Source organism: Temnothorax longispinosus, chromosome 7, assembly GCF_030848805.1.
Source record: "Temnothorax longispinosus isolate EJ_2023e chromosome 7, Tlon_JGU_v1, whole genome shotgun sequence".
NCBI lineage: Eukaryota > Metazoa > Arthropoda > Insecta > Hymenoptera > Formicidae > Temnothorax > Temnothorax longispinosus.
Window position 1 is genome coordinate 587 of NC_092364.1, and position 26,655 is coordinate 27,241.

At 39.1% G+C, this 26,655-nt stretch overlaps 4 protein-coding genes across 10 annotated transcripts; all 4 read right to left on the reverse strand.

Moving 5' to 3' along the window:
* Nucleotides 1-2,641: 2,641 nt before the first annotated feature.
* Nucleotides 2,642-7,785, reverse strand: Achl (La ribonucleoprotein translational regulator Achilles). Of its 2 annotated transcripts, XM_071782900.1 has the most exons (5): nucleotides 5,922-7,785; nucleotides 4,092-4,419; nucleotides 3,634-3,666; nucleotides 3,424-3,548; nucleotides 2,642-3,237 (listed from the first exon to the last, which is right to left on the reverse strand). In XM_071782900.1, the coding sequence occupies exons 1-5, from the start codon at nucleotides 6,711-6,713 to the stop codon at nucleotides 3,043-3,045; spliced, it is 1,473 nt and encodes a 490-aa protein (XP_071639001.1). In that variant the 5' UTR covers nucleotides 6,714-7,785; the 3' UTR covers nucleotides 2,642-3,042. The 2 variants fall into 2 exon arrangements, with proteins under 2 accessions (XP_071639001.1, XP_071638999.1); XM_071782898.1 differs by having other exon boundaries at nucleotides 3,424-3,666; nucleotides 5,922-7,784.
* A 268-nt stretch (nucleotides 7,786-8,053) lies between these two features.
* On the reverse strand, nucleotides 8,054-13,605 carry Not10 (CCR4-NOT transcription complex subunit 10). The gene is made up of 10 exons (XM_071782897.1): nucleotides 12,772-13,605; nucleotides 12,220-12,542; nucleotides 11,987-12,093; nucleotides 11,401-11,552; nucleotides 10,899-11,098; nucleotides 10,404-10,689; nucleotides 9,979-10,326; nucleotides 9,264-9,373; nucleotides 8,948-9,026; nucleotides 8,054-8,653 (listed from the first exon to the last, which is right to left on the reverse strand). Exons 1-10 carry the CDS (start codon nucleotides 13,175-13,177, stop codon nucleotides 8,598-8,600), a joined length of 2,067 nt encoding a protein of 688 aa, XP_071638998.1. The 5' UTR covers nucleotides 13,178-13,605; the 3' UTR covers nucleotides 8,054-8,597.
* Nucleotides 13,606-15,355: 1,750 nt separating this feature from the next.
* Bsg25d (blastoderm-specific gene 25D) lies at nucleotides 15,356-21,382 on the reverse strand. Of its 4 annotated transcripts, none has more exons than XR_011732814.1 (5): nucleotides 17,989-21,382; nucleotides 17,138-17,828; nucleotides 16,883-16,983; nucleotides 16,436-16,628; nucleotides 15,356-16,344 (listed from the first exon to the last, which is right to left on the reverse strand). XR_011732814.1 is itself a non-coding variant. In XM_071782816.1 (5 exons), the coding sequence occupies exons 2-5, from the start codon at nucleotides 20,440-20,442 to the stop codon at nucleotides 16,491-16,493; spliced, it is 3,384 nt and encodes a 1,127-aa protein (XP_071638917.1). In that variant the 5' UTR covers nucleotides 20,443-20,496; nucleotides 21,164-21,382; the 3' UTR covers nucleotides 15,356-16,490. The 4 variants fall into 4 exon arrangements, 3 of the variants coding, with proteins under 3 accessions (XP_071638917.1, XP_071638915.1, XP_071638916.1); XM_071782816.1 differs by having other exon boundaries at nucleotides 15,356-16,628; nucleotides 17,989-20,496; nucleotides 21,164-21,382; XM_071782814.1 differs by having other exon boundaries at nucleotides 15,356-16,628; nucleotides 17,989-21,004; nucleotides 21,164-21,382.
* A 975-nt stretch (nucleotides 21,383-22,357) lies between these two features.
* Nucleotides 22,358-26,376, reverse strand: LOC139815574 (asparagine synthetase domain-containing protein 1). Of its 3 annotated transcripts, none has more exons than XM_071782580.1 (7): nucleotides 26,255-26,376; nucleotides 26,073-26,195; nucleotides 25,467-25,652; nucleotides 24,252-25,181; nucleotides 23,705-24,117; nucleotides 23,451-23,628; nucleotides 22,358-22,954 (listed from the first exon to the last, which is right to left on the reverse strand). In XM_071782580.1, exons 2-6 carry the CDS (start codon nucleotides 26,130-26,132, stop codon nucleotides 23,454-23,456), a joined length of 1,764 nt encoding a protein of 587 aa, XP_071638681.1. In that variant the 5' UTR covers nucleotides 26,133-26,195; nucleotides 26,255-26,376; the 3' UTR covers nucleotides 22,358-22,954; nucleotides 23,451-23,453. The 3 variants fall into 3 exon arrangements, with proteins under 3 accessions (XP_071638681.1, XP_071638680.1, XP_071638678.1); XM_071782579.1 differs by having other exon boundaries at nucleotides 25,467-25,667; nucleotides 26,255-26,375; XM_071782577.1 differs by having other exon boundaries at nucleotides 25,467-25,667; nucleotides 26,073-26,312.
* Between the last annotated feature and the right edge of the window lie 279 nt (nucleotides 26,377-26,655).

Genomic DNA, 26,655 nt, shown 5'->3' on the forward strand with positions numbered 1-26,655 from the left:
GCGCTGCTTATGATTGAAATTAAGTCCAGCTCACAAGGGCCTGCAGGAACAACCAATCGGCACTGCTTATGATTGAAATTAAGTCCAGCTCACAAGGGCCTGCAGTAACAACCAATCGGCGCTGCTTAACATTGAAATTAAGTCCAACTCACAAGGGCCTGCAGGAACAACCAATCGGCGCTTCTTAAAATTGAAATTAAGTCCAGCTCACAAGGGCCTGCAGGAACAACCAATCGGGGCCGAGATAAGCGGCGCTGGTTAAAATTGAAATTAAGTCCAGCTCACAAGGCCTGCAGGAACAACCAATCGGGGCCGAGATAAGCGGCGCTGGTTAAAATTGAAATTAAGTCCAACTCACAATGGTCTGGAGGAACAACCAATCGGGGCCGAGATAAACGGCGCTGGTTAAAATTGAAATTAAGTCCAACTCACAATGACCTGCAGGAACAACCAATCGGGGCCGAGATAAGCGGCGCTGGTTAAAATTGAAATTAAGTCCAACTCACAATGGCCTGGAGAACAACCAATCGGGCCGAGATAAGCGGCGCTGGTTAAAATTGAAATTAAGTCCAGCTCACCAGGGCCTGCAGGAACAACCAATCGAGGCCGAGATAAGCGGCGCTGGTTAAAATTGAAATTAAGTCCAGCTCACAAGGGCCTGCAGGAACAACCAATCGGCGCTGCTTATGATTGAAATTAAGTCCAGCTCACAAGGGCCTGCAGGAACAACCAATCGGCGCTGCTTATGATTGAAATTAAATCCAGCTCACAAGGGCCTGCACTAACAACCAATCGGCGCTGCTTAAAATTGAAATTAAGTCCAACTCACAAGGGCTTGCAGAAACCACCAATCGGCGCTTCTTAAAATTGAAATTAAGCCTAACTCACAATGACCTGCAGGAACAACCAATCGGGGCCGAGATAAACGGCGCTGGTTAAAATTGAAATTAAGTCCAACTCACAATGACCTGCAGGAACAACCAATCGGGGCCGAGATAAGCGGCGCTGGTTAAAATTGAAATTAAGTCCAGCTCACAAGGGCCTGCAGGAACAACCAATCGGCGCTGGTTAAAATTGAAATTAAGTCCAACTCACAATGGTCTGGAGGAACAACCAATCGGGGCCGAGATAAACGGCGTTGGTTAAAATTGAAATTAAGTCCAACTCACAATGGTCTGGAGGAACAACCAATCGGGGCCGAGATAAACGGCGCTGGTTAAAATTGAAATTAAGTCCAACTCACAATGACCTGCAGGAACAACCAATCGGGGCCGAGATAAGCGGCGCTGGTTAAAATTGAAATTAAGTCCAGCTCACAAGGGCCTGCAGGAACAACCAATCGGCGCTGCTTAAATTTGAAATTAAGTCCAGCTCACAAGGGCCGGCAGGAACAACCAATCGGCGCTGCTTAAAATTGAAATTAAGTCCAGCTCACAAGAGCCTGCAGGAACAACCAATCGGCGTAGCGATACGCTGCGCTTAAAGTTTAAATTAGATCTAACTCCCTAGGGGCCTGCAGAACAACGAATCGGCGCAGCGATACGCGGCGCTTAAAGTTTAAATTAGATCTAACTCCCTAATGGCCTGTAGAACAACCAATCGGCGTAGCGATACGCTGCGCTTAAAGTTGAAATTAGATCTAACTCCCTAGGGGCCTGCAGAACAACCAATCGGCGCAGCGATACGCTGCGCTTAAAGTTGAAATTAGATCTAACTCCCTAGGGGCCTGCAGAACAACCAATCGGCGCAGCGATACGCTGCGCTTAAAGTTGAAATTAGATCTGACTCCCTAGGGGCCTGTAGAACAACCAATCGGCGTAGCGATACGCTGCGCTTAAAGTTTAAATTAGATCTAACTCCCTAGGGGCCTGTAGAACAACCAATCGGCGTAGCGATACGCTGCGCTTAAAGTTTAAATTAGATCTAACTCCCTAGGAACCTGCAGCACAAGAGATATTTTTGGACTGAGATATTTTTGGACTGAGATATTTTTGGACTGAGATATTTTTGGACTGAGATATTTTTGGACTGAGACATTTTAGACTGAGATATTTTTGGACTAAGACATTTTGGACTGAGATATTATAGACAAGATATTTTTGCTGATATGTTTTGGGCTGAGATAAAATGGGGGGTCACCGGCGCAGCGATACGCGGCGCTTAAAGTTTAAATTAAATATAACTCCCGCGAGCCTGCAGAACAACCAATCAGCGCAGCGATACGCGGCGCTCAAAGTTTAAATTAGATCTAACTCCCTAGGGGCCTGCAGTCAACCAATCGGCGTAGCGATACGCTGCGCTTAAAGTTTAAATTAGATCTAACTCCCTAGGGGCCTGTAGAACAACCAATCGGCGTAGCAATACGCTGCGCTTAAAGTTGAAATTAGATCTAACTCCCTAGGGGCCTGCAAAACAACCAATCGGCGTAGCGATACGCGGCGCTTAAAATTTCAATTAAATATAACTCTCGCGAGCCTGCAGAATAACAAATCGGCGCCACGATACGTAGCTTAAAATTTAAATTAAATATTACTCCATTGATGTTATTATAAAATTTCGCACTAGTGTATTTAATTTAGGTCATCGAAGGAATTGGAAAAATTGTATTATACCGAATAGAAAAATAGACGCCAATAAGATGTCGATTAAAACGGTTTTGATCTGTTTAATAATTTTCACTGACATTTCATTATTGTACCGTCTTGAGGATAACGTGTGACAAGAGACGAATGTATATCGCTTTCCAGCGCATTAGATTTCACATTTCAGTATAGTATATAATTGACTGAAACAAACTACATATAAATATCGGTCAGAATCTGCTCGAATCTTGTAAGCCTAGCTCTATCGAGCACGCCTCGAGTATATTGATCAATATTGTAGTTGCTTTCGGTTTTTGAGTCCTATCGCTATCGACGAGTCCTTTTATATTATTCATTCAATGGATAGGTTCCACAGACGTTATTCTTGCGGAACGACCGAAAAAGCCACGAGTACCATCGGGTCCTGATGGCATTCTCATCACGTTCTCAGGCACGTGCATTATCGCGATGCTGTTATTGCTTCTCGATCGATAGAATACATTCTGTTCCGACGTTGAAGAGCACAAGGATCCTCTCCTGATGTTCGTATCGTAATCGCGACTGTATGTCGAGAGTCTTCTTGATAACGGTCCATAATCGGCCGATCCACGACGATTTGCGATATAGCAACTTCCCCGGCACTCCATCGGAGAACCTGTGATAAGTAATAAGTGATAAATAAATGATTGTATCATTTCGAGTAAACATATGTTGATATGTTGCGCAACACGTAAAAAAATCTACGTGATAGAATGTACCACGGGCAAAAATTGATTGTCCCGCGATCGACATGTCCATTGCGTAACGATATATCGTATATACGCTATATATGATTACTAACCAGTGGCAGAACAGCAAGAGTAACGGCGATTTTCATGATGATAGAACGTATTCGAGTAACTTGGATGAAAGAAAGCTGCTTCGGAACCAGACGAGCAGGTGGAGTAACGTCTACCAGAGTCTGAACTAGAACCAGAACCGGAACAGGAAGACAGACGCCGAAACACAAAACCGTTCTCGGAACTGGATATGGAGCAGGAAGAGAGCTTACGAGATAAACACGTGTCCGGTGATGGTGGCCCTGCTATAATAAGACAGATGATTGCGTGTTCAAGGCATTGTTGATTGAAAAGTTTAATAGTACAGAAATTACAATTATTAATAAATCCTATAAAAATTAATTGTACTTTTCTTTTTTTTTTTCTAACGAAAAAGATCTTAAAACGCCGCGTATTTTTTAATTTCGTACTACTTACACGCAGACTTTCCCGTACGCAAGCGCGCGAGGGAAAGAAAACAATTTTTTGCTGCGACAAAACCCTTATTTAAGATTTAAAAATTAATCGTTCGGAGAAATCTAATTTTAAAAACCAAAGAAATGGTAATAAAACGATGAAAGATTAACAAAGAAAGAGCTATTTAAAATTAATCAAATAAATATAGATCAACGATTGGTCTATGATATCCTGTATATATAGTAGTACACGATATTTTCTTACGATATGATACCTTGGAAGGGATAACTCGTCGTATGAACGTGACACATTGGATACCCCTGAAAGCCTCTCTGAAGCCTTACTCTCCCATCCTCTGGCTCGGATCCACTGGGACAACTGGACGAGTTGTGCGTGTCTTCCCTCGCTACTCTATTGAGACTACATTTCTTCGCAGGCTGGTGCTTTCTTCTCTTGTCAACCGACGGTCGTAATTCAAATACTTTCGCATCGCCCAAGGCCATTTGCATGGCGATTCGCGTGGAAGCTGAATCCGTGAACTCGACCATGGCACACTCCTCGATGGAAACCACGTCTGGTCTTTTGGCGATTGCCTGTCGCACCTAAATAACGCGTGTAAAAATTTTATTTTCTATTTCGATATCGTTAGATCTGGTTCGACATCATCGACTCTCAAGAATATTATGCAAAACGAGATTTATGCACACATAATGCCTATCCGCGACTGATTATTTACAACACACATCACACACACATGCGCGCGCCATAATGTGTGTGTGTGTGTATGTATACAATCTATACACATATACATATATTATAACGCTGCAACGTGATGTTTGCAAAAAATAGGATACTTTTGTACTTGTACGACCAAGATTTAACAGTCATTCATCTGTTTAGGTAAAAACATTTAATCGAAACTAATAATTAATAAGGAAAATTTAAATTCTAGTGAATTGCAGGTGGTACGACGTACATGTCTCATACTGGTAATACAACTGGAAAAGATAGTTTTTTCCAAAGATATAAAAAAATATTGTAAATATAAATGTATAGATTATGTGTTTGATAATAGCTGACGTAACGATTGAATAATCTACTACTGCGGTGGAAACCTTATGTAGTTTTCTATGGATCAACTGTAGCTTGTTATTAGGTGTGATAAATTGATTATGTACAACATGTACGAACGTTACGTCACAGTGAGTTAGGCCATGTGCCGTGATTATGTCACGATAGAGTGCACGTGTGGAAAATTTGACGGGCGACAGGATGGAAACGTAATAAATAAGCATTACCCGTGTTACCGGTTATTATCAAAGAACTCGGTAATGTTCCAGTCTGTGGAATTGTCGACAGTACGTGAGGAACGTGTGACACTAGGAATTTCGCAAATTACATTAATTTTTCTATCGATAATTAGTAGCCTCCTTTATGCGCGTTTTTACCTCATGCATCTTCTAGAGAACATAAGAACGACGATCCAAAAAGATATCATAACGGTGTGCGAAGAGGGGAGAAAAAGACGTAACATTAACGCGATGTGAGTATAATATTTCAAAATATACGTATACTTTGTGTCACATCTCTACGCATGTACATAGATAAATTCTCTAACTCTAAAGTGTAAAAACCATTGAAATTCGTAGGTATATTCTTCGACTGATTCGTGCGCAGCTACATTATCTTTTTCTTAGCCGAAGAGTTGAATGGACACTTTACGAGTTATATCTAAAAAATGAAAAACCGTGTCTGCAAAAATTAAAACTATAAATCTAATTATTTAAGGCTGCACGTCCAGAACCACGTTTTTAACGCTCGCGAGCGTTGTTTTATCTGTTACTTTCATAAAGTTGAACAAGGACAGAACAGGACAGAACACACTCAAAATAGCGCACAAAACAGCCTAAATCTATATATTACATATGATAACGTATATCTGTTAAATTTATATTTGAAAATGCACCTAAACAGAAAACTTAAATTGAACAAATATCGCGTTGCAGAGTAGGACTCACAGTAAAAGAGTAAAATATTTTGCTATTCGTTATTCGCATCAACGATGTGCGTCCAGTTAGAGAGAGAGAGAGAGAAAACGTTTTACCTCAGGAGGTATGGGACGTCCAGGTTTGAGAACCCTTATCAGCGCTATCTCACCACAAGGTTTAAAAATCTCAGCGACAGATTCAACCGTTAATTTCTCTATCGGTAATCCAGCCGCTAAAATGGTCCTGGAAGGAGCTGTCTGATCAAAAGGTGGTAAAGGATTCACTCTACGCAATTTAGTCCCTTGTGGATTAACCTCGAGCTTCTTAGATCTCGTTAAAGCCGCTCCGACTGCTCTCCAATCCCTGCTGAGATGCTTCACCTTTTTAAAGCTGGATATCAATTTAAGGGATACGTAACCTTCTTTGTTTCTTTTCACGTGTTTCAATAAAAACGCATCCTTTATGATATTTTCGTCGGAAAAGTAATATTCCACCTGGGCGCATATCTTGTCGGCTAACTCGTCCGTCGGCATCACGAACGTATTCGTCGTTTTCTCAACCGTTGATTTCGCTGATTCCGTTACGTCCGTTGATTCCGTTGGAGCGTCCGACGGTACATCCACTCGTCTCTCCACTTGTATAACTTCTTTCGACGCAACATCATCCACAGAGTCCGCACCCGAATCTTGTTCAATATCACGTCCCTTTACGAACCTGATCTCGCTATCGTAATCCGACAAGTCGGCCTCGTCGCTCTTGGAACCTCTTCTGTCGAAAGAAAGACTCAAGTCGCTGTCTACGGAGGAAATGCTGTCCTTTGTTTCAGATTTCTTCATGCGGGGAGCTGGTGAGGATGGCAGATCGTTCGTGATCCGCTCCTTTAAATCTTGAGATACTTCCAACTCCATATTTTTATCAAAGTAAAGCGACTATATCTCTATCCGAGAGATTGTAAAAAAGCAACTTATAGTTTGTAACCACGCGCTTTTTTTAATGAAGATTATATTCTCTCTTTGGCGTTTACAAACGTTTCGTCGTGTGTTACATCAAGAATATATACATATAATATATATTTGGCCCGTGCCATATGTATATAATATCGTATTCTCTTCTTTGTAACACTGATATGTTTTATTGTCAGTATTGAAGAAAAGAGTTGTGCGAAAACACAAGCATAAAAATTGAACGACCGACGAGCGCGTGCTTGTCGCTCACACTGACCTTCCGTTCTGCGCGCGATCCGTTTTATAGCCGCGGCCAAGTTCGGTGCGTAGTGAAGCTACACGGGTCTCGTGGCCGCTCGTGGCCTTCTTGAATACCGGTCAAGAATGAGACATTCGGCGAATGACCGAAGGGCACTCGACGTGAACCTTGAGCGAAGGAAAGGGAGTTTATAATACAAAGACGTGCCTCCGCGACGAGAGAGAGAGAGAGACGTGAACGTATTTTTTTTAGTCACACGCACGCACAAATACGGGAATAATGGTTTAATTGATAATTTAAGTGATAAAAGTCAATTTATATAATAATCTCGAACACGCGTCAAATATTTAAATTTTAAACGTAAAAGTATAAAAAATTTATATCGATACCCTACTCCCTACTATCGCTACGCATGAGCTGTTTACAACGTTACGTTACGCATCTCGAATCGAATCTATCGTAGAGTACGTCAAACTGTCAAACGTCAGACCGTGTCGCACAGACGTGATGGTCACTGCTGGTCACCGGCAGGCAGGCAAGGACTTACGAGATGAGTTACGAGACAAACTTAACCAGACTTAACCTCGGTAAAGCCCTGGGGGTACACTCGCGCGAACGACGCGCGTTGCATTTGTACGCCAATGGCATAATAATATATAGGTCAAGTCCGGCTGGCCACATATATGGCCATGAAGGACGACGAAGCGAACTCTGAGTAAGTCGTCGAAATGAAAGGCTACGGTCTCCCTCGCGTCCAGGCCTCTAAAGCCCCTAAGGCTTGGCTCCTAAAGGCAAACGCAAAACTTCGACCTTCCACGGAGTTCCACGCGGCCCCTTACGGACCCCTACGGTCCCATTCGACTCTTCAGGCCTCGCGCACTCGCGTCGCACCGCGCGCGCACCAAGAGTCAAGAGCCGGATTATTTTAAAAGAGCAGGGTGAGATAACCTTGGTCTTGACTGAAGAGATTAACGAAGGAGAAGAGTGAAAGACGTGGGAGGAAAAACAAAACGACATAACGCTACGTAGATCGATTCTTTTCGTCATTTCATTCTACGTATAAAAACATTATTGCAAGTTTTTAGAAAAATTAATTGAGGAATGATGACGTTGCATAGATAAGCACGTCAACATTATTATTATACATAAAAGACAAATGTATTTAAAAAAAAAATGGTATGCGTAATGAAAAGAGTCACGTTGAATGAAAAAGCGCCACGAGGCGCTTCACTTTTAAACCTTTAAATAAGAAAACAAAGATAACCCTTGTATTTTGAAGAATGAGCGATGAATAAACGTCTAATTTTATACGTAATAAAGAATTGTTTTTGCTTTAAACCAATATTTTATTATAATACGCGTAAAGTGTGATACCATCTAAAATAATTATGTCGATCGTAAAATGTCCATCTCGAAACAAAACTACTTATACACGTTGAAAAATTTTCCTTCTTTCTTTCACTACTTGTAGAAATATATAATCATGTAGAAAGAGATGTAAAAGATTCAGACATATCTTTGCATCTATAAATTAAAAATACCTAAATATTTATATGCATATGTTCTAACGAGACATATATCTTGCATTCCTAACGATACTGTGAACAATGCTGTTTTATTATCGATTTTGAAATGTCAGCGTGACCTGAAATTAAAAAATATAAAATGCATTTCCCATAACATATGTGCGTGATGACTTGACAACAAACGTATCTATAGTGCATACACCTGCTTATCGAAACATTGAACGAATGTACAACTAAGAAAAGTATTTGGACAAAAGTAACTTCGTGCTTTGCACGCGGTTTAAAAAATAAAAGACGTTGGCTACGTATACAAATCAAAGAGATGTAAGTAAATAAAAAAAGATCGTCTTATCCACCGCGTGTTCCAAGTTTTAAATAAATTTTACGTTTATAATACTAAAAAAAGATATTACCTAATTGTAGCTCTATATACAAGGCCAACATTATCACTTGTATAGGTATATCACACGCTGGTTCTTTTGACATCCATATCTGAAATAAAAATTACGTGATAGAAATAGCGTTTCATATGAAAGGCAAATGAAAAAAAATTTCATGTATCATTAATGTGTTCTTTTTTATTATTGTCTTAATCTCTTAATATTATAAACGAAATCAGAATGTGAAGGTTTCAACGGGACACTAAGTATAGTAAAACGTTAACGTATAATAGAAAAAATATATCTTATACATTATGTATTACATTAATCTTGATATAAATATACTTGCTTGTTTCAAAGTTTCTCCAGATTTGTCTAGTTCGCCTCGTATGGCATAAGCCACAGCCAAGTTGTAACGTATTACAGCAATGCCAGTAGAAACTGTTGTGGGATACCATGCTATACGTCAAAGCAACAAAATATTTATTTCCGAGATATTTTATTTAAACGTTCGTATTATTATTATTATTAACACTAAATATTATTGAAAATCTGGAAAAAGTGATTAGGTAAAAGGAAGGTGGCGTAGTAAATGGACAGGTTGAATATCTTTCGCGAAAGGAACCATCGAAATATCACGTAAACGGTGAAAAAAATATAACCGAATGAAAAAAATAATAACAATATAGATATGAAAAAGAAGTAATACGGTGAAAAAGATTCAAATCATATATATCATATATCTTTTACAATAAATATAATTTTTTGAAACTCTTATCTACGTTTTATCTCTATCGATGTTTGATACAAAATAATCCAAAATGATCAAAAGTACACAGATTTGTCTTAGAAAAAGACAAATCTGTCAATTTTTTTCCACGATTTGTAATCAATTTTTTGCTGAATCTTGTATTTAAAAGAAATAAGTAAAGAAAAATAAATACAACCTAGCAGACCATGAAAATGGTCTCGGATGTCCCTCTCTTTTTAATTTTCAACGCACGCACGCGCGCGCGCGCGCGCACACACACACACACACTCTGTATATAATTTTCTAAATTTACCTCTTACAGGCTTTACCGTAATTTCCTCCACCTTTTCTTTATCCTTCTCTTGAATTTCTGGCATGGATATAAATGTATTTAAATCTTGAAGATTTTCTAGCTTAAGGTACTCTAGTGCCTCGCTAATTTTGTCCATGAATATTAAACTTTCAGCGGCGTACAAGTTGCCTAGCATTTTATATGCTCCAGGTAACTTGTTAAAGCTTAATAGAGTTTTTGCATGTTCCAGAGAAAGTATATAATCTCCAAGACACAAAGAGACATAAGCGCTAGCAGCCAAGACACTAATTTTTAAGTTAAAAGATTCGATAGCTGTAGCTCGTGACATTAATGTTACATGCTGGATACCTGAAATACGTATATACAAGGTAGCGTTGTGCGAGCGGAATATCATATATATATGCGGTGTAAATTATACGCTATACCTAACGTGTGACCAGATATTACGGATAGTGACACTGACGTCGTCATAGTTGTTACAGGTACGTTTGGCTCCGTCGTGTTCGGTAGTAAAAGTAATGCATTTTTCAGACATAAATAACCAAATTCCAATGTTGGTTGTGGGATTGCATAGGATAGTCCTTCCGAATGATATCTACGGTCTTTCGAAAGAGATGTGGCTAATATAATTTTTTTATGGATACCAGAACCTATTATCTTCTGCACCAAATCTTTACGCCGTTTTGGAATATTGAAATCGACCTCGTTTGACTAAAAAATATATAGGACAGAAGCACGGTACACGTGTATTATTATGCGCCGTAGATAAGAACGCACATGTGTGCGTTTATTTTACATATTCCGTGACGAACGATAGTACGTGCAGCAAATAGTAAATGTTTCCAAAATGATGTTGATCGTGGTTAAGAAGTATATACGTTGAAAGAGTATGTGAAACCAATATCACACGTGCAACTTACATATTTATGACTGTAGATACAACATTCTGCCATTCTGAGCAAGAGTTTAGGATTATTGTGTACCTTCTGTGCTACTTCTGTGAAGCAATCAAAAGCTTTGGACGCTTTACCAGCGTACAACAACGCGACACCTAAACTGTACATTAACTCGTAATGTTTATTGCCACCAAGCGTGTATAATGGTTGAGAAGACAAAGGATCTGTAATCAAGTTTTATTAATTATTAATATTGGCATCATATGTGCATACGTCATTTAGACGAATGCCAAAAATATGAACAACTCTTTTTTCACGCTATAAATGCTTGCTTAGATCCAAGTGTACCGTAATATTAGTCTTGGTGATATTTTACGGAAACATGATCTTACTTTTCGCACTCTTCGTGAATATTCAACCGTCGTAGGGACGAAACAAAACGTAACCATTTAAAAAATAAAGATAAAAAAGAGACACGTTTACGTGCGTTGTATTTAAATTTACATTTAATAATTCTAAAACGTACCAATGTCTTTGACTTGCATGCTCTCCAACGCACATTTATTTGCGCGCAAAGCTCTCTGAAGATAAGAACAAGCCAGAATAGGTTTACCCATCGCGAGATGCAGACATGCCATATTGTTATAAAACAAAACAGCCGAAGATTCCCCACATAATCTGTAAATCGTAAGTACATCGATACACGGTGTTTTAGAATCGAGCTGACATCTACTTGAACATTTTTGCTCATCTTAAACAGCAGATTTAGACTTTTTTTCCAAGTAAAGATGGAAAAACTAATGGATTGAAACTGAAATGGCGTATGAACCACGTGTTTTCACAGGTGTCTACGGTGGAGCGATTGAAAAATGTACGTGCATTTTTTTTCTCACGAATCCACTCGTCTATTAACTTATGTTTTCGTTTGTTATGTTCCCTTTGACGGATATAACGCACAGCTATCGTGCTCGTCGTCGTGTTGAGAAAAAGTAAAAATGTTCAAGGTAGATGGACGTATATCGTTTCACGTTGTATAACAAATATTAATATTTACAAATTTTTGGCTTTGCTTCATGCATTTGTATTTAATTTAGTTGATATATGTAACATACTTAAAATCTAAATTTTCTTTCATTTTAGACGTCAAAAATTGTCGTGCCTTTTCGTAATTTCCTCGCAAATATTCCAGATTAGCCTTCAAAAAAATTGTCGATGTATTCTGAAAGAATCAAGTAGCTTAATAGAAACGGTATGTTATACATATATCAGAGATCATTCTCAATATCTTCACGGGGTCTTGAATAACTTTGAATTTAAATCAAGTTATAATTTGTAATAACGTTACCACTATGCCCAATGAAACTAATGTCTTCCATTCTTTTTTACAGAGTTTCAGTTGATGAGTCAAAAGATATATTCTCGCTTTATATTTCAAGAGTTTAATCTTAAATGTATCCGTCATTGTATCGCCAACATCTTTCTTTTGCTCTCTTTGCTCCTTAATAGATTTCATTACTCCATCCTTGTCAACGGATATCTTGGAACTGTCAGTAGTCGATATAAATTGACTCTCCACATACGTTAATATTGACAGAGCTGCGTCTGGTTGCTCCGTTACTATGTACAATTCGATCAGTAGCAGACAAACTTTATGCGCTAAAGTTTCTTCTACGATCGAGAAAAAAATATGTATAAATATTATTTTAAAAAAAATGGAGATACTATATATATATAAGCCAAGTTTCACGTATATAATCTCAAATAAAGACTGTTTATCAAAATTGAACCAAACACGTTGGCAAATACTTGGCACGTATGTACTGGAGCATTTGGCTGCTATAACGTCTAACCTTTAAAAACTTGGTATGTGAACGTATCATTGGTATGTCGTACGTACCCATTGGCTCGATAAAGGCAAACAGCCTAGTCATGATTTGAAGCGCAGCATTATACTGTTTAGTATGATATAATAAAACGGCTTGATTATATCTCATAACGCACTTTTCGACGTCATCGATAGTCTCGTTAGAATCCGTAGTTAATATCTGGCCGCATATAGCGTTCAAACTCTTCCGTGTCAGCTCGGTTTTCTTCAAGTCACTTTTATAATATTCCACCACAACTTTGTTATGCGTAACTTTAAGATCGGTAGGCCTGAGACTCTCCAGCTTATTCAAGTATGATAAGCACGACGCGTAAGAACTCTTTTGAAATTCTAACAGTATATTTTGAGCCAATTCACGCTCTTGTTCAGTTATAACAGAGACGCTGTCTTTACTTTGCGTTTCTGAAATTTCACTCATAATGATATGTAAGCACCGATATGGCGTGTCTCGCGGCGTACGTGCGTGTGGGCTTTCTTGTTTTTTCTTTCTCTCTTCGTTTTCCTATTCACGTGAATCTTTAATCTCCACGCACGTTTTACGTGTTTATATATATGTAATCTTATTATTTTTTTGTGTCTTTCGTGTCTCTAGTAGATAAATGCATGCACGCGTGTAGCGTACGTAGCACATATATACATCTCCCACGTATCAAAAGGTTCAGGCACCGCGCTCAACAAAGACGGTTAATTTACAATATACGTTATAAATAATGACGCGCACAGAATTTCGGTTAATTTTTTTTCTTTTTTATTTTCAAGTCCTGCTTTCGAGCCTTTTGATGAGCGTTTCCAGTTTCCAGCAAAATTTAACCTATCTTGACACTCAAGGGCTGCGTTCCAAAAATCACTCTCTCGGACCGGTATTCTTAAGGCTGAATTTCCACTGAGCGCGTCACGCGTCGCGTCATCCAATCAAAACATCCCATTTCGATTCCGTCACAAGAATGTAATGAAATGGGATGTTTGGATTGGTTAACTTGTGACGACGCGACGCGTGACGCGCTCAGTGGAAACTCAGCCTTAGGCTGAGTTCCACTGAGCGCGTCACGCGTCGCGTCGTCACAAGTTAACCAATCCAAACATCCCATTTCATACATTCTTGTGACGGAATCGAAATGGGATGTTTTGATTGTACTGTGACGACGCGACGCGTGACGCGCTCAGTGGAAACTCAGCCTTACGGCTGCGTTCCCATTATACGCGTCGCGCGTCGCGTCGTCTGTCGTTAACCAATCTAAACATCCCGTCACAAATAATGTAATAAAATGGGATATTTTGATTGGTTAACGACAAACGACGCGACGCGCGACGCGTCACGACGCCGCGTCATGAGTTATCCAATCAAAACGTTTCATTTTATGACGTCATTTCCGACAAAATCTTGCGTCGGAAATGACGTCATAAAATGAAACGTTTTGATTGGACGCGACGCGCGACGCGTGTAGTGGAAACGCAGCATAAGCGTAGCATAAAACCAATGAGCATCCTGCACTCCTGCAGCATAAAGTCGCCATATTAATTTACATAGATGTAAATCAATATGGCGGCTTTATGCTGGATGCTCATTGGTTTAGCGGTTTTATGCTATGCTACGAAAGAAAATCTAGGGGCCTCGTACGTATTTTTTTACGAATATCTACAATAATCATACTACGTTACTAGTTGATTACTATTTAATACGCGTATCAAGTTAACGGTGTAAATTAGGGGCGTCTTGAAAACGACAGAAAAATGCAGAGTCATGCTAGGTCTACAATGCGAGTCGTAAAGTCGTGAGTCGTAAGAATTGACCAATCACAGTCGATTATTCTCCTCAAATTAGATTGTGATTGGTCAATTCTTACGACTCACGACTTTATGACTCGCATTGTAGACCTAGCATCACAGTCGAATGTGCGTGGTTCTTACTTTTAGAACCAACGAATCAACGCAGAGTGTTGATAAGACAAATTCATCGGTTGTGTCTGCTGAACGCGCCCATTATGCTAGGTCTACAATGCGAATTGTAAAGTCGCGAGTCGTAAGAATTGACCAATCACAATCGAATTTGAGGAGAATAATCGACTGTGATTGGTCAATTCTTACGACTCACGACTTTACGACTCGCATTGTAGACCTAGCATTATTGAACAAATTACGGTAATAAAAGAAAATATATTCGAATGTATACGCTAGATGCGTACCTCAGGGGGGCGACGAAAAGACCCAAAAGTTGTATAATTGTGCCGCCCAGATAGCGCTTTCATCGTCCCCTCTACCCCCGCTGCGGTACGTATCTAGGGCGAAAAGACCCAAAAACTGTAAAATTGTGCCGCCCAGATAGCGCTTTCGTCGCCCCCCTGCGGTACGCAGCTAGCGTATATCGGTGTTGCAATACTCCACTCGTGCTATTCACATGTGCGTGAATTCAATAACACGTGAAACATATCTTATTTTTCTTTTAAAAATTATTCACGTTTCATATTTTTATATGTTTTTTCGTGTTTTATACACTTGTATGGCAACGTGTACTTTTCACGACAAGCGATACGGTGAATAAGAGATGTATATCAAAACAAAAACGGACTAGTTGAATTTTGTTACATATTAATAAAAATTTCTGCAAGTGTTAAAGGTTGCTTTTTTAATAAAAAATTTTTTGACAAATATGATTTTTTTTTGTAACTTTCAGACATTAAATACGTAGTAAAACACACACACACACACACACACACGCTATTAGTTCATCTATGCACACACGCTGATCAATTATATTTATATTCATATACAAACAAGTGAGATTTATCATACGATTTTAGTATATATTCCATATTAAGATATACTTTTACTACAACTATACAAAATGAAATACGTGTATCAGAGTATGCCCGCTCGGTTTTACGTTAAAAAACTCGTGCAACCGGATTCAAGTCTGTGCTTATGCACAAAATATAATAAACATGATTCTTGACAGCTAGTCCTTTTGAAGACGGCGACATTTCTTTTACAAACGTACGTTACATTCTTCCAAGTGTTTAACAACTTGCTATAGAAATACTTGGCTTATTCTAAACATCTTATTGATAAGATACGTAGTGAAATATATAGTATTTTATCGTGCAACTTGTTAAGCTTGAAGCACGTTTAACGCGAAGGAAGATTCTAATATCATTACGATACAAACATTCCAACTGTTGTTTATCTATAAACATTATGGCACAGAATACTGCAATGACGTACCATTATATATAAGATATAATGCGATTAAAATCATATACAATGGTTTTAATATTATACACATATACATAAAATCTCAACATAACAAATATCAGCGTGTTACCGTGCTTCATGTTTTATCCACTTACATCGTACTATACAAAAAACCATCGTGCCATTATTGTATTAAAGATATATATAGTAGATTAATTCTGCCTACATACATTTTTCTGCTATTTATCGTAACAATCGTTCGTAAATCGTAGATTAATCATTACGTCTATGATATCTCGATATATATTAAAGCCAAATCTCTCACTTTAGTTTGATGTCAACGTAAAAACTGAAGGCACCCGTGTTACAACATACGTCATCTGACCGTTCGTATCCCTGAGTTATATCGTGGCCTTATGATATCACCTTTATATCGTTACGTAATAATTTTATATAATAAAATAAATATACATTATTCAATACGTACAAAGAGACGTTGATTTTTCGTACAACTGTATATAAATAACAGCTGTTTGTAGACATCACATCGAAGTCGACCCTACATCAAGGCCCGTTAAGACGAGACATCGTTCTTGCAAGCGCTTCATATGTGACGTTATACATGCGTTTTCTATGTACAAATCCTTCACCAATATATCAGCACTCGCTAATTTATCAGCCTATTGGGATAAATCATAATGATAAAAACTGTTATTTTACTAGATCTTGTGCATTATTTTAAATCTTTATTATTAATGCTTATGATTTTAGCTTTGCGTAATCATTCTGTATGATTTTTAGTATTTCGCAAAATTGATGCATATTTTTTTTAAGCAACAAGGTGTCGTAACTACACCATATTCTATACACTATATTGTATTCTCTTATCGGACGTTCATGCGTAAGAGAACGTGATTTGAAACGTGATCAGTACCTGATCGACAGTTGTTTGAACTTGTATCTGAAGTCTTTCTTGGGTATCACGGAGAAGGCACTGTAATTCGCATACTTCCGTCTGGTGCTGCACCATAATACCTATAACAACAATAGTTTTGCAATAGTTTTTTTTCCTTCACGTAGAGTAGAGTAACATGTTTTTTTTACACAAATATATATGTTGTGTATCGTAAAGATTTATCAACACGTATTTTATCGTAAATGACGAAATGATAAAATGAAAAAAACTTACGTTGCAACAATTTTTCAATGTACTGCCGCTGCTGTTTAATATAACGCTGCAAGTGCCGTTTCTTGCGTTCTTGTGCGTAAAGTTTCACTTTCAAGTTTTGAAAAATGTTTAGATCGACGCAACCTACTTGCCGCTGGTTCGTACTCTGCGAGCATGTACAGCTGGTTTCTTTCATTACGTCACGTATCACGTTGACGTCCGCGTCGCCTTCCTCATCTTCCTCTTTCATCGCTAACATAATTTTAGCAGCAACATGTGAGTTCGTGTGATACATCTTTTGATCTCGACTTATACCTTTCATTACTTTTATAGGGCATTCGGTATGCCCTGTATTATACAGATTATGTCCATCGATGTGATCGTTTTGTTTCAACAACCCGTTAAGCGTGTTGGACAATGGAACGTCCGCCGAGGTATGACACGTTTGCACGTTTGTACCACATAAATCCATATTCGCGAACATTTCGTTCGTTGACGGAATACTAGACGTACTGGAAGCGTTGCACGGCGACGAATCCGAGAAGGTTGCTAAGGAACGTTCATCCGGTACTTGTACGTAGGAATCATTTGTACGTGGTTGTTCCATCAGTCTTAACTTTTCACGGAGATGTCCAATTTCAAGATTCTTCTGCGAGATATCAACATCAGTTTTTACTTTCCATTTCTCAAATTCTTCTTCGAGCTCTATATACTGAAACGTTAAAAAGATGGAAAATATTTTTAGTTTTTAAAATAAAATGATACGACGGCGCGCGTGCATGTGATGAGGATATAACGAAACATTTGATTTGGTATATCGAAAACAAAAAATAAACATAAATTTACGCAAATGATAAGATTCTGTCCTGTACCTGTTGTTCCAAGTTAAACTTTTCTTCTATAGGAGACAATCGTCCCGTACTTTTTGATTTATCCGAGGGACTAATTAATTCTTCGTACTCTGTTATCTTCGTAATAAGCTCGGCAAGCTTGTCATCGCTTATTTTTTGTTCTTGCTCAAAGAGCTGTCTCTCTTCTTCTAATTTGGCAGCCCAATAATCCTCACATTCTTCGTATTCCGCTTTCAATAGATCTAAACTTTGTTCGAGTTCCCGACAACGTTCGGTCACGTGCTTCTTCTCACGCTCTAACACGTCTACGTTTGGTCCAACACTTTCGACTTTGGTAACATTTGGGTGACTATGTCTCTCCTTGTTAGCCTTGCACTGATCCACGAAATGTTCTTCTTTTCGCGGTGGATAATCTCTAAGACTCGTTGCCTTGGTTTGCGTTAGATTTTTTGCATCTTGACCAGCAAACGTATCCAAATCTTCCGCGCTCGTGGACCGTGTTGTGCGTTTCGCGGAAGGTGGCTTCGGTATTTTCGAAACGACCAAGTCTCGCGAGGACTCGTTGGCTCGTTCCTCACCGTCGACTTCAAGCTCAGATGCAATACTTTTTCCGAAAGGAACGTTCTCCCGTGAGGGACAACGTTGTAACGCAAAGCTCGATCGCAGGCCAGTGATCACGCTCGATATACCATCTCTCAAAGCGCACTTTTCTGGCAGGCATTTCGCACTCGTTGACACGACATTTTCCAAATCCTTTACAATCATATCCCCAAGCGACGTATCGGTTTGACCTTGGCCATTCATCGATGTACCAAAGCCATCGTACGACGCTCCCTCGTGCTTGATTTGCCGATCCACTTGAAACTCTTGCGCCATGTGGCAAGAGTTCTCATCCAGCTGTAAATCGTACGCCAACGACGACGCGAGTATCTCGTATCTCGTATCCTTGCCGTAACATCTCAAGTTTTCCAATTCCGCGCCAAGTTCATCATTTTGATCTCGCAAGAGAGTCACTTCGGATTGCAACTGTTTAATACGATCGACGAAGAAGTTGACTTGTTCCTGTTGCTTCGCCTCTATGCTTTGTATCTCATCGTGCTCCGCGTCTAATACTTTTATTTGTGTTAGCAAATCGTTATTAGACTGCCGCAACTTTTCGATCTGGCTAAGAAGCATTTTATTTTCCGCTTCGAGCATTTGACTCTCTTGCAAAATATCTACGACTTTATTCCTCATATCGTGGTTCTCCTTTTGCAGCGCCAGTAACTGATCCTCCTTTGATTTTAGAGTCGCGGCATCCATCTCCCGTTCGATCGTGAGCTGATCCGACAATTCCTTCGTGATTTCAGCATAACGTTGTTCGCTCTGCCTCTGTAAATCCTTCTTCGTCTTTTCCACGTGAACATGATATTCATCAATCTCCTGTGCCAATAAATTCGCCCGTTCATTAGCTTCCAACATGTCAATCCGCATCTTTTCTCTTTCCACCTTCATGTTGTCTATCGTAGCGGTTAACGTACGTTGCTCATCCTGATGGACAATCATCATTTCTCGTAATAAACGTATGTGAGTTTGAATCGTGCTATTACCTAACGATTCATTCAAACTCTTGAGTTCGTCGCATATGATATTTGCTATTTCCGCGAGGCTCGTATCCAAAGCATCGAGATCTCTGCTGGACGATACTGCGATTGCGTCAGAAACACTAGCGACGACCTTTTCCTTTTCCGACTTGTCCGAATCTCTATTAGTCCGCATCGGATTAATTTCACAAGACGTGCGTGTATTAAAATCTAACGTATCTACATCATAGTTTACATCTACGATACTGTTACGAGACAACGCGGTATCCTCGCGTTGCAACGCCTTCATACTTGTTCTCTTTTGAAATATAACTACAAACTCGTCGAAGCTTATCAATCCATCGCAATTGTGATCGAGACTTTCAAAGATAGATTCCGTTATCTGTTTCGGGAGCTCAGGAATTTCTAAGCAACTCGATATAAAGTGCATCGTCGCAGAATCTGTGTTTCCCCTTAAATAAACCTTAACTCTCTCCCATAGGCGTATCAATCTATTCTCATCCATGATAACGTTAGCTTTCATATCTCGAAGACGAACCGTACTCGAAGTACTCGTGACCAGTGGTAAAGCTTGATCTTTTTCGATATCGAGAGAGCATATGTTTAAATTATGATATGGTTGTACGATATGTTGTTTATCGGTTATTAATCCTTGAAATTTTCTCAACAAGAGTAACAAGCCATCTCGGAATTCCTGAAAGGATATCGTTTGTTTATTCGGACGATGTTTGCAGATGCACAATTTCAATTCCTCGATCAATTCGTCGAGGTGCAATTTCGTGCAAATGGAAAGTAGATCATTCTCATCGAGTTCGTCCTCTCCTTTTGTCAAACAGCTTTTAAATACAGCAAGAAGCTGCTGTTCGTAAAGATCGCTGCTGCGTTCAGCCATGCCTTTCGCTCATGGTTTCCAACGTAATCAATGCCACGGCTCCATATAATAGATCTGCAAACAATACGTGTAGCGACAATCTTGTATTACGTTACAGTAAATATGTATATGTATATGCATACACGTGTGTGTGTGTGTGTATTCCGTACCATCGTAATATGCGCACAAAAATACATAGTTTTAATTACTTTCTTGCAAGTGTGTAATAAATCTAAGCAGTGACATTATCTTGTGTACGTCAAATAACTATTTCTATCAAAGGTACCTAATGAAACTAGTTAAATAGTTATTATACGAAAGACAAAACAAAAACTGACAAAAACTGCCGCGTATGTATGTACACACAGGAATATAAACATTGTTTCTTTATTTTTTTTTATGTCACGGTCACTCGAAACGTGACTTGTCGTCGTTCTCTTGTGTGATCCTCTCTTATATCCTTTTCCTTCTATAACATACGTTCGATGATAAAGAGCCTTTTATCATCGTTGCTAAATTATTATTATAATCACGTTTGATCGACGTTGAAAACATGTACCTCAGTGTCCTCGATCTCTGAAATCTTGTAAATAACGACGGAAAAAATAATGAAAAATAAATAAAAATTTTATTGCGTTACTTTATTGAGCGAAACATTGAGCAAAACACAAATGGAATGCCTATGCACGAAAGATTTATACGACATTAAGGTTAATCATTGACACAGATTGTTATAACCTACCACGTCTATCCAAGTTATAGCACATATCTGTGCGGTATTACATTTAAAAGATTATTCTTTACAACACCCAAATGTTACAACGTAATCAGATCTTCTTTTTTTATTTGGAGTAATTTTATTTGAATGACGTATTATATTTAATAGTAAGTAAACAGACTCTGATACGAATCAAAAGAACACGCCCGACTACACTTTACGACACTTTGCGACACTCGGTTTGACGTTTGACTGGCTCTTCCGATAAGGTCGGTTCTACAATGGCCGCGTTCAGCAGACACAACTGTTGAGTTCTCGAAAGTGAGAAAATTCACTAGAGTATCTACAATTTCATTGGGTCTGTTCGCGTTGCTTGCACTTTTTGCACTCAGCATCTTCGCTTTCTCTCTCTCCAACGGCCGAATATATATTTATCTCATTTCAAGTGCAAAAATGTTTGGTGATTTCAAGCAACGCGAACAAGCCTATTGGTCGAAATCTAGTAAATCTGAGAAAAGATACATACTTATGCTGCGTTCCCACTATACGCACGCCGCGCACGCGTCACGACGCCGCGTCATGAGTTATCCAATCAAAACGTTTCATTTTATGACGTCATTTCCGACAAGATCTCGCGTCGGAAATGACGTCATAAAATGAAACGTTTTGGATAAAGGTGAAATTTCATGGGCAGTGAAAAGCAGCAGCAGATCGTATTGATTGGCTACAAAATAGAGAAGTTCTCGAGTTTCTAGAACTCCTCTATTTTATAGCCAATCAGTACGATCTGCTGCTGCTTTTCACTGCCCATGAAATTTCACCTTAAGGCTGAGTTTCCACTGAGCGCGTCACGCGTCGCGTCGTCACAAGTTAACCAATCAAAACATCCCATTTCATTACATTCTTGTGACGGGATCGAAATGGGATGTTTTGATTGGTTCAACTCGGACGACGCGACGCGTGACGCGCTCAGTGGAAACTCAGCCTTACTCATGACGCGGCGTCGTGACGCGTATTGTGGGAACGCAGCATTATACTGTCTCGACATTAGTAGAATTGACCCCAATGTAAACGCACTTTAAAGATTTACCCGCCGAATTCGAATAACACGTATTTATTTATATATTAAAAAAGATATATTTAAATAAAAAATAAATTATTAAGAATAATGTACTACAAATGATGTACAAACGATTAAGCACAATAAACTGTAATTTGTAACCAAGAATGTACAAACACTAAAAATCACAATACATTCATGGACGAACGATGTATTACATCCGAATATATTAATGTTTTTGTATTTTGTTGTAGATGAGGGGCCAAATATATGGACCTCGTGATAGTTAATATACAAATCTTAAGGTTTATACATTTCTGATGATAAAAAAAGTCCATACGTGTACAAATCTTTAAAACCTGGATTCAGACAAAACGTGTCAAGCGTCAAGCAATAAGCAGCAACCCATTCAGCGAGGTGAAATCAGCAGTGGCGTAGAAAATATCGCCTCGCTGCGTGGTTGCTGCTCGCTGTTCGACGCTTGACACGTCCTGTCTGAATCCAGCTTAAGATTTGTACGTTTCTAGTTTCTGATAATTAATTCATCTTTGGAACAGCCCAAACGGTTGATAATGTCAGCACTCTTCAGTCAGGCCGTGCCCCTGGGGCCCCTTTGGTGGTCACAAATGTTTACCCATCAGGGTTGTCGCGGTCTTGAGTAACGTACCAAGCACTCCCGAGCAGTCGAGTAAAACGGTCTCACGCAAAACGCCGGCGTAGCTGCTCTCGGGTGCTTTCTTTCTCTCTCTCTCTCTCTGTTATACGGCAAATAATATACCAATTAAATTATTTACACGTGCAAAATGTATATGTGCATATGCTTATGCACCTATGCAAGTTTATCTGGATAAAGCCATTGATTGGTCCATATACATGTGCATAAGGAAATAGACCAATCAATTTCCTTATGCTTATGCTCAAGTACTGGTCTACAACCTTGCTTTAAAGGATATTTAAGCTCTAAGCCGTAAAAAATTAACCACGCACGGTCGAGTATTCTCCTCACATTCCATTGTGATTGGTCAATTTCTTACGGCTTAGAGCTTAAATATTTTTTAAAGCAAGGTTGTAGACCAGCACTTGTGCGTTATGCAAAAGTCTGTGTTTTCCGCTTAAGCCGTAAGAACGTGACTACGCACAAAAAGGAAATGTAAAGAGAATACTCGACTGTACGTGGTCACGTTCTTACGGCTTAGAGATTAAATATTGGCGAATACCCATGTTATAACGATATAATGATATGATACTTACGTCTTACAACCTATTTGATACATCCGTAGCATTTTCTTTACCATTTGCAATTCGTGAGCCAAATTGGAAAGCTCTTTTAGGAAACGTAGCCGTACATTGAAAACCAATCTTGCAGGCTAGTAAACGTAACAGTAACTTATCTCCCAATCCACTTGGCATTTTCTCAGTCGGATAGCATCTGCCAATGATTTTATCGTCAATCGCTCATTCGTTTTAATCCATTACGTGTTTATGTAAATGTTATGTAAATTTACCTCTCCCACGGTTTTATACGCTGCACATATTTCACCAGATTTTCGTCCAGATACGGTAAACGGGATTGTTTCCCGTGATCAGAAACAATCCGGTCGTCTCGACCTAAATTTCTCTCGGAAATCCTGGCCAATTCAATACTTAATTCTTGCACCAGTGCGTCCCATCCTCTGTGCCTCAATATGGTTCTATGTCTCATGTATCCGCCAAATAATTCATCCGCGCCTATCCCTAAAAGCAATATCCTGCACGGCGATTCGTACGCTTCGTTAACTGGGTAGAGAATGCCTTTCGCTCGACTCGCGAACCACATTGCGCATCCTAGACTATCATCCAGAATTGTACGTAGTGGATGCACGAGATCACAAATTCGCGACGCACGATACAATTGTAGTTCCACTTGTGCAACGTTACACTGAAATAAGCACGTTACATTGTAATCAGAAAAATAATGACACGACAATCTTTCGTTCCTTCCATCTTTTCTCGGAAAAATATCGAAAGATATAAATAAGAGATAAAACGCACGCGAATATAAGAAAACTATACCTGTATAAAATTCCATTTCCTCGTGGGACAAATTCGCAACAATTCAGAATACGTTTGCCGTCCCGTTTTTCGATCCGGTACGTCATATTTTTGCGTTGCCGTCCCTTTTTCATTGTTTGCGTGACTCGCGTTCTGGTTTTTGCTCGCAGGTCTTTCAAACGCGACATTAATGAGATCGATGCTTTCGTCTTCCGGAACGTATTTGTCGGCGATTACTGTTAAAATTGCCGAGTCTAGGCCACCAGAAAATAATATGCCGATTTTGGAATGAGTGCAAGTAACACTTCCACCGCTTAGTATGATCCTTATGCACGTCTTGCAATAATTTGGTTTCTTCTTTACTCTGATTTTCACTGATTCATGCAACAGTTTTGTCAAACGTTCGACTCTTTCATCTACCTCTTCATATTTCAACAGATGATGCAATACCTCGTTAAAATCTTTACTACACGGTACATTCTCTAGATATTCCACATCTTTTCGACTAGGATGCAGATGCAACGTTGTCCACGCCGACGAACAAGCGCCCAATATAGTGTCTTTAATGTCAATATCCACACGTAACGTTGTCTCCAGTACTTGGATAATATCCGTGAACCTCAAGTCAGGTTCTTTCCACGGATAACATGCTAAATTTATCCGTGACATATTTAAATTCATCGCAAAGATACCTATAGCCGGCACTTCTACAATCCCTTTTATTTTTTTATTCGCAACCGAAGCTAAAGTCAATGAATTAGCCTTGTTATCCACTTTCAATAGTAAACTGTGCCGTCCGATAATATCTCGTCCAAAGTATAACGTATTGCTCGACTTTTGATAGTACACTAAACAATAAGGGCCTTCGATCTTCCGAAGCACAGACACGACATCCTTGGTCGATTGTAATTCAGTCAATATAATATTTGTATCGCAAACATCGTCTCTTGCCTAAAACAAATGTACGTATTGTAGTTTGTTGTGCACGTGTGTTAAAATATATATAGATATTTCTTACGTGTATATTTCTCTACATTACGTCTCTCGCCCAAAGGGTCCAAAGGATTGACTTTTTAGAATTTTAATCAAGTACAAACTCAGCTTTACCTATTTCTATTTTTATGCGCTATCATTTATTGGATATTCCGCACACTATATTAACGTATTAACTATTTTTAATAATGACATTCATTCAAAGTATTTTATCGGAATATTCCGCACACATGCGTTACGTACCAAATGACCGGAGAAAAGATCTCCGTTCCAAAGTAACAAGTTTTCATTATCATCTAAACTTGGCTGCGTCGTTACTCTAGGTCCTTGCATCCATAACACTGCAGCAGCAAAATGTCCAAGCCAGTCACGACTTAACGTCAAACGTTTCTCCATTAAATAATCAGGGCCTCGTGCAGCTATCGCATCCTTGCAAATATTCCACTTTAAAACAATTTGAAAAAAGTTTATGTACGTTACGGTTTACTACAATAAATGTAGTAGACACAAGATGAGTCTCTCTTTGCTCAGCTCTTGTTAAATTAATCAACTTTTCGAAAAATGCAGTATCAAACTCATCAATTTTTTTTTAAGTTGCACATTTTATGTAATTTATAGATGCATAGATGCTAACGTTGCCAACAAAAATTTCTGCTATTCCCTTCCTTCCATAAGAGATGAGATATTACAATAACACGTATTATATAAATTTTTCTTTATAAAGTTTCTGCAAAAATCTGTTCCTTTTGGCTTTCTACATCCTACGCTTTGTACATACATACACTTTTCTGGCTAATAGAGTTTCTAAACAAATAATCTTGCATCTTATATTTTTAACGCAAGTAATACCTGTTTAGTGGATTCAGAGTCTTGTTCGGGTTGATATATGGAACAAAATATTCCACACATTGTGTGGATACTGGTCACTGTGATATATGCAGCTATGCACTACAGTTTAATCAAGTTTAATCACTGCAAAATGTCTAAATAAAATTACTTGAAATAAAATCACGAGGCACCTAACCTCTAACCTGCCCGACTGAGCACGACCGTTCACGGCGCCACACGGCTTCTTCTTCTTCTTTGTTTTTTATTGGCTCCTGCCACTTTCCAGAGAGCACGATGGCCAACGTAGTCCACTGCGTGTGAAGATTGCTTGAGAGGGGTGTTACTAGTATGGTGATTTTGCCGGCGCCACACGGCGCTCACTGCTCACTGAGCTAGTAGCCTGTCTCTGTAGCAATGGCCGCGTTCAGCAGACACAACTGTTGAGTTCGTCTTATCAACACTCTGCGTTGATTGGTTGGTTCTAAAAGTAGGAGCCAATCACGTTCGACTGCTACTCAGCGGCTTGGTCTGCTGAACGCGCCCACGTAGGGCTGCGTTCGGATTCCCCACCCGAGTGCTAAAAACCCTATAGTATATGTCACGT

Coding starts and splice junctions, on each gene's coding strand:
- Achl (XM_071782898.1), bottom strand. CDS start 6,713: ATGGAGTTGGAAGTATCTCAAGATTTAAAGGAGCGGATCACGAACGAT. Junction 4,420..5,921: donor GACGTCCCATACCTCCTGAG/GTAAAACGTTTT, acceptor CGCGTTATTTAG/GTGCGACAGGCAATCGCCAA. Junction 3,667..4,091: donor GACGAGTTATCCCTTCCAAG/GTATCATATCGT, acceptor GTCTTATTATAG/CAGGGCCACCATCACCGGAC.
- Not10 (XM_071782897.1), bottom strand. CDS start 13,177: ATGAGTGAAATTTCAGAAACGCAAAGTAAAGACAGCGTCTCTGTTATA. Junction 12,543..12,771: donor TGCCTTTATCGAGCCAATGG/GTACGTACGACA, acceptor TCTCGATCGTAG/AAGAAACTTTAGCGCATAAA. Junction 11,099..11,400: donor CATGCAAGTCAAAGACATTG/GTACGTTTTAGA, acceptor ACTTGATTACAG/ATCCTTTGTCTTCTCAACCA.
- Bsg25d (XM_071782816.1), bottom strand. CDS start 20,442: ATGGCTGAACGCAGCAGCGATCTTTACGAACAGCAGCTTCTTGCTGTA. Junction 17,829..17,988: donor AGTTTAACTTGGAACAACAG/GTACAGGACAGA, acceptor TTAACGTTTCAG/TATATAGAGCTCGAAGAAGA. Junction 16,629..16,882: donor TTCAAACAACTGTCGATCAG/GTACTGATCACG, acceptor TTATCCCAATAG/GCTGATAAATTAGCGAGTGC.
- LOC139815574 (XM_071782579.1), bottom strand. CDS start 26,132: ATGTGTGGAATATTTTGTTCCATATATCAACCCGAACAAGACTCTGAA. Junction 25,668..26,072: donor ACTCTGAATCCACTAAACAG/GTATTACTTGCG, acceptor ATTGTTTTAAAG/TGGAATATTTGCAAGGATGC. Junction 24,118..24,251: donor GGAAATGGAATTTTATACAG/GTATAGTTTTCT, acceptor TGCTTATTTCAG/TGTAACGTTGCACAAGTGGA.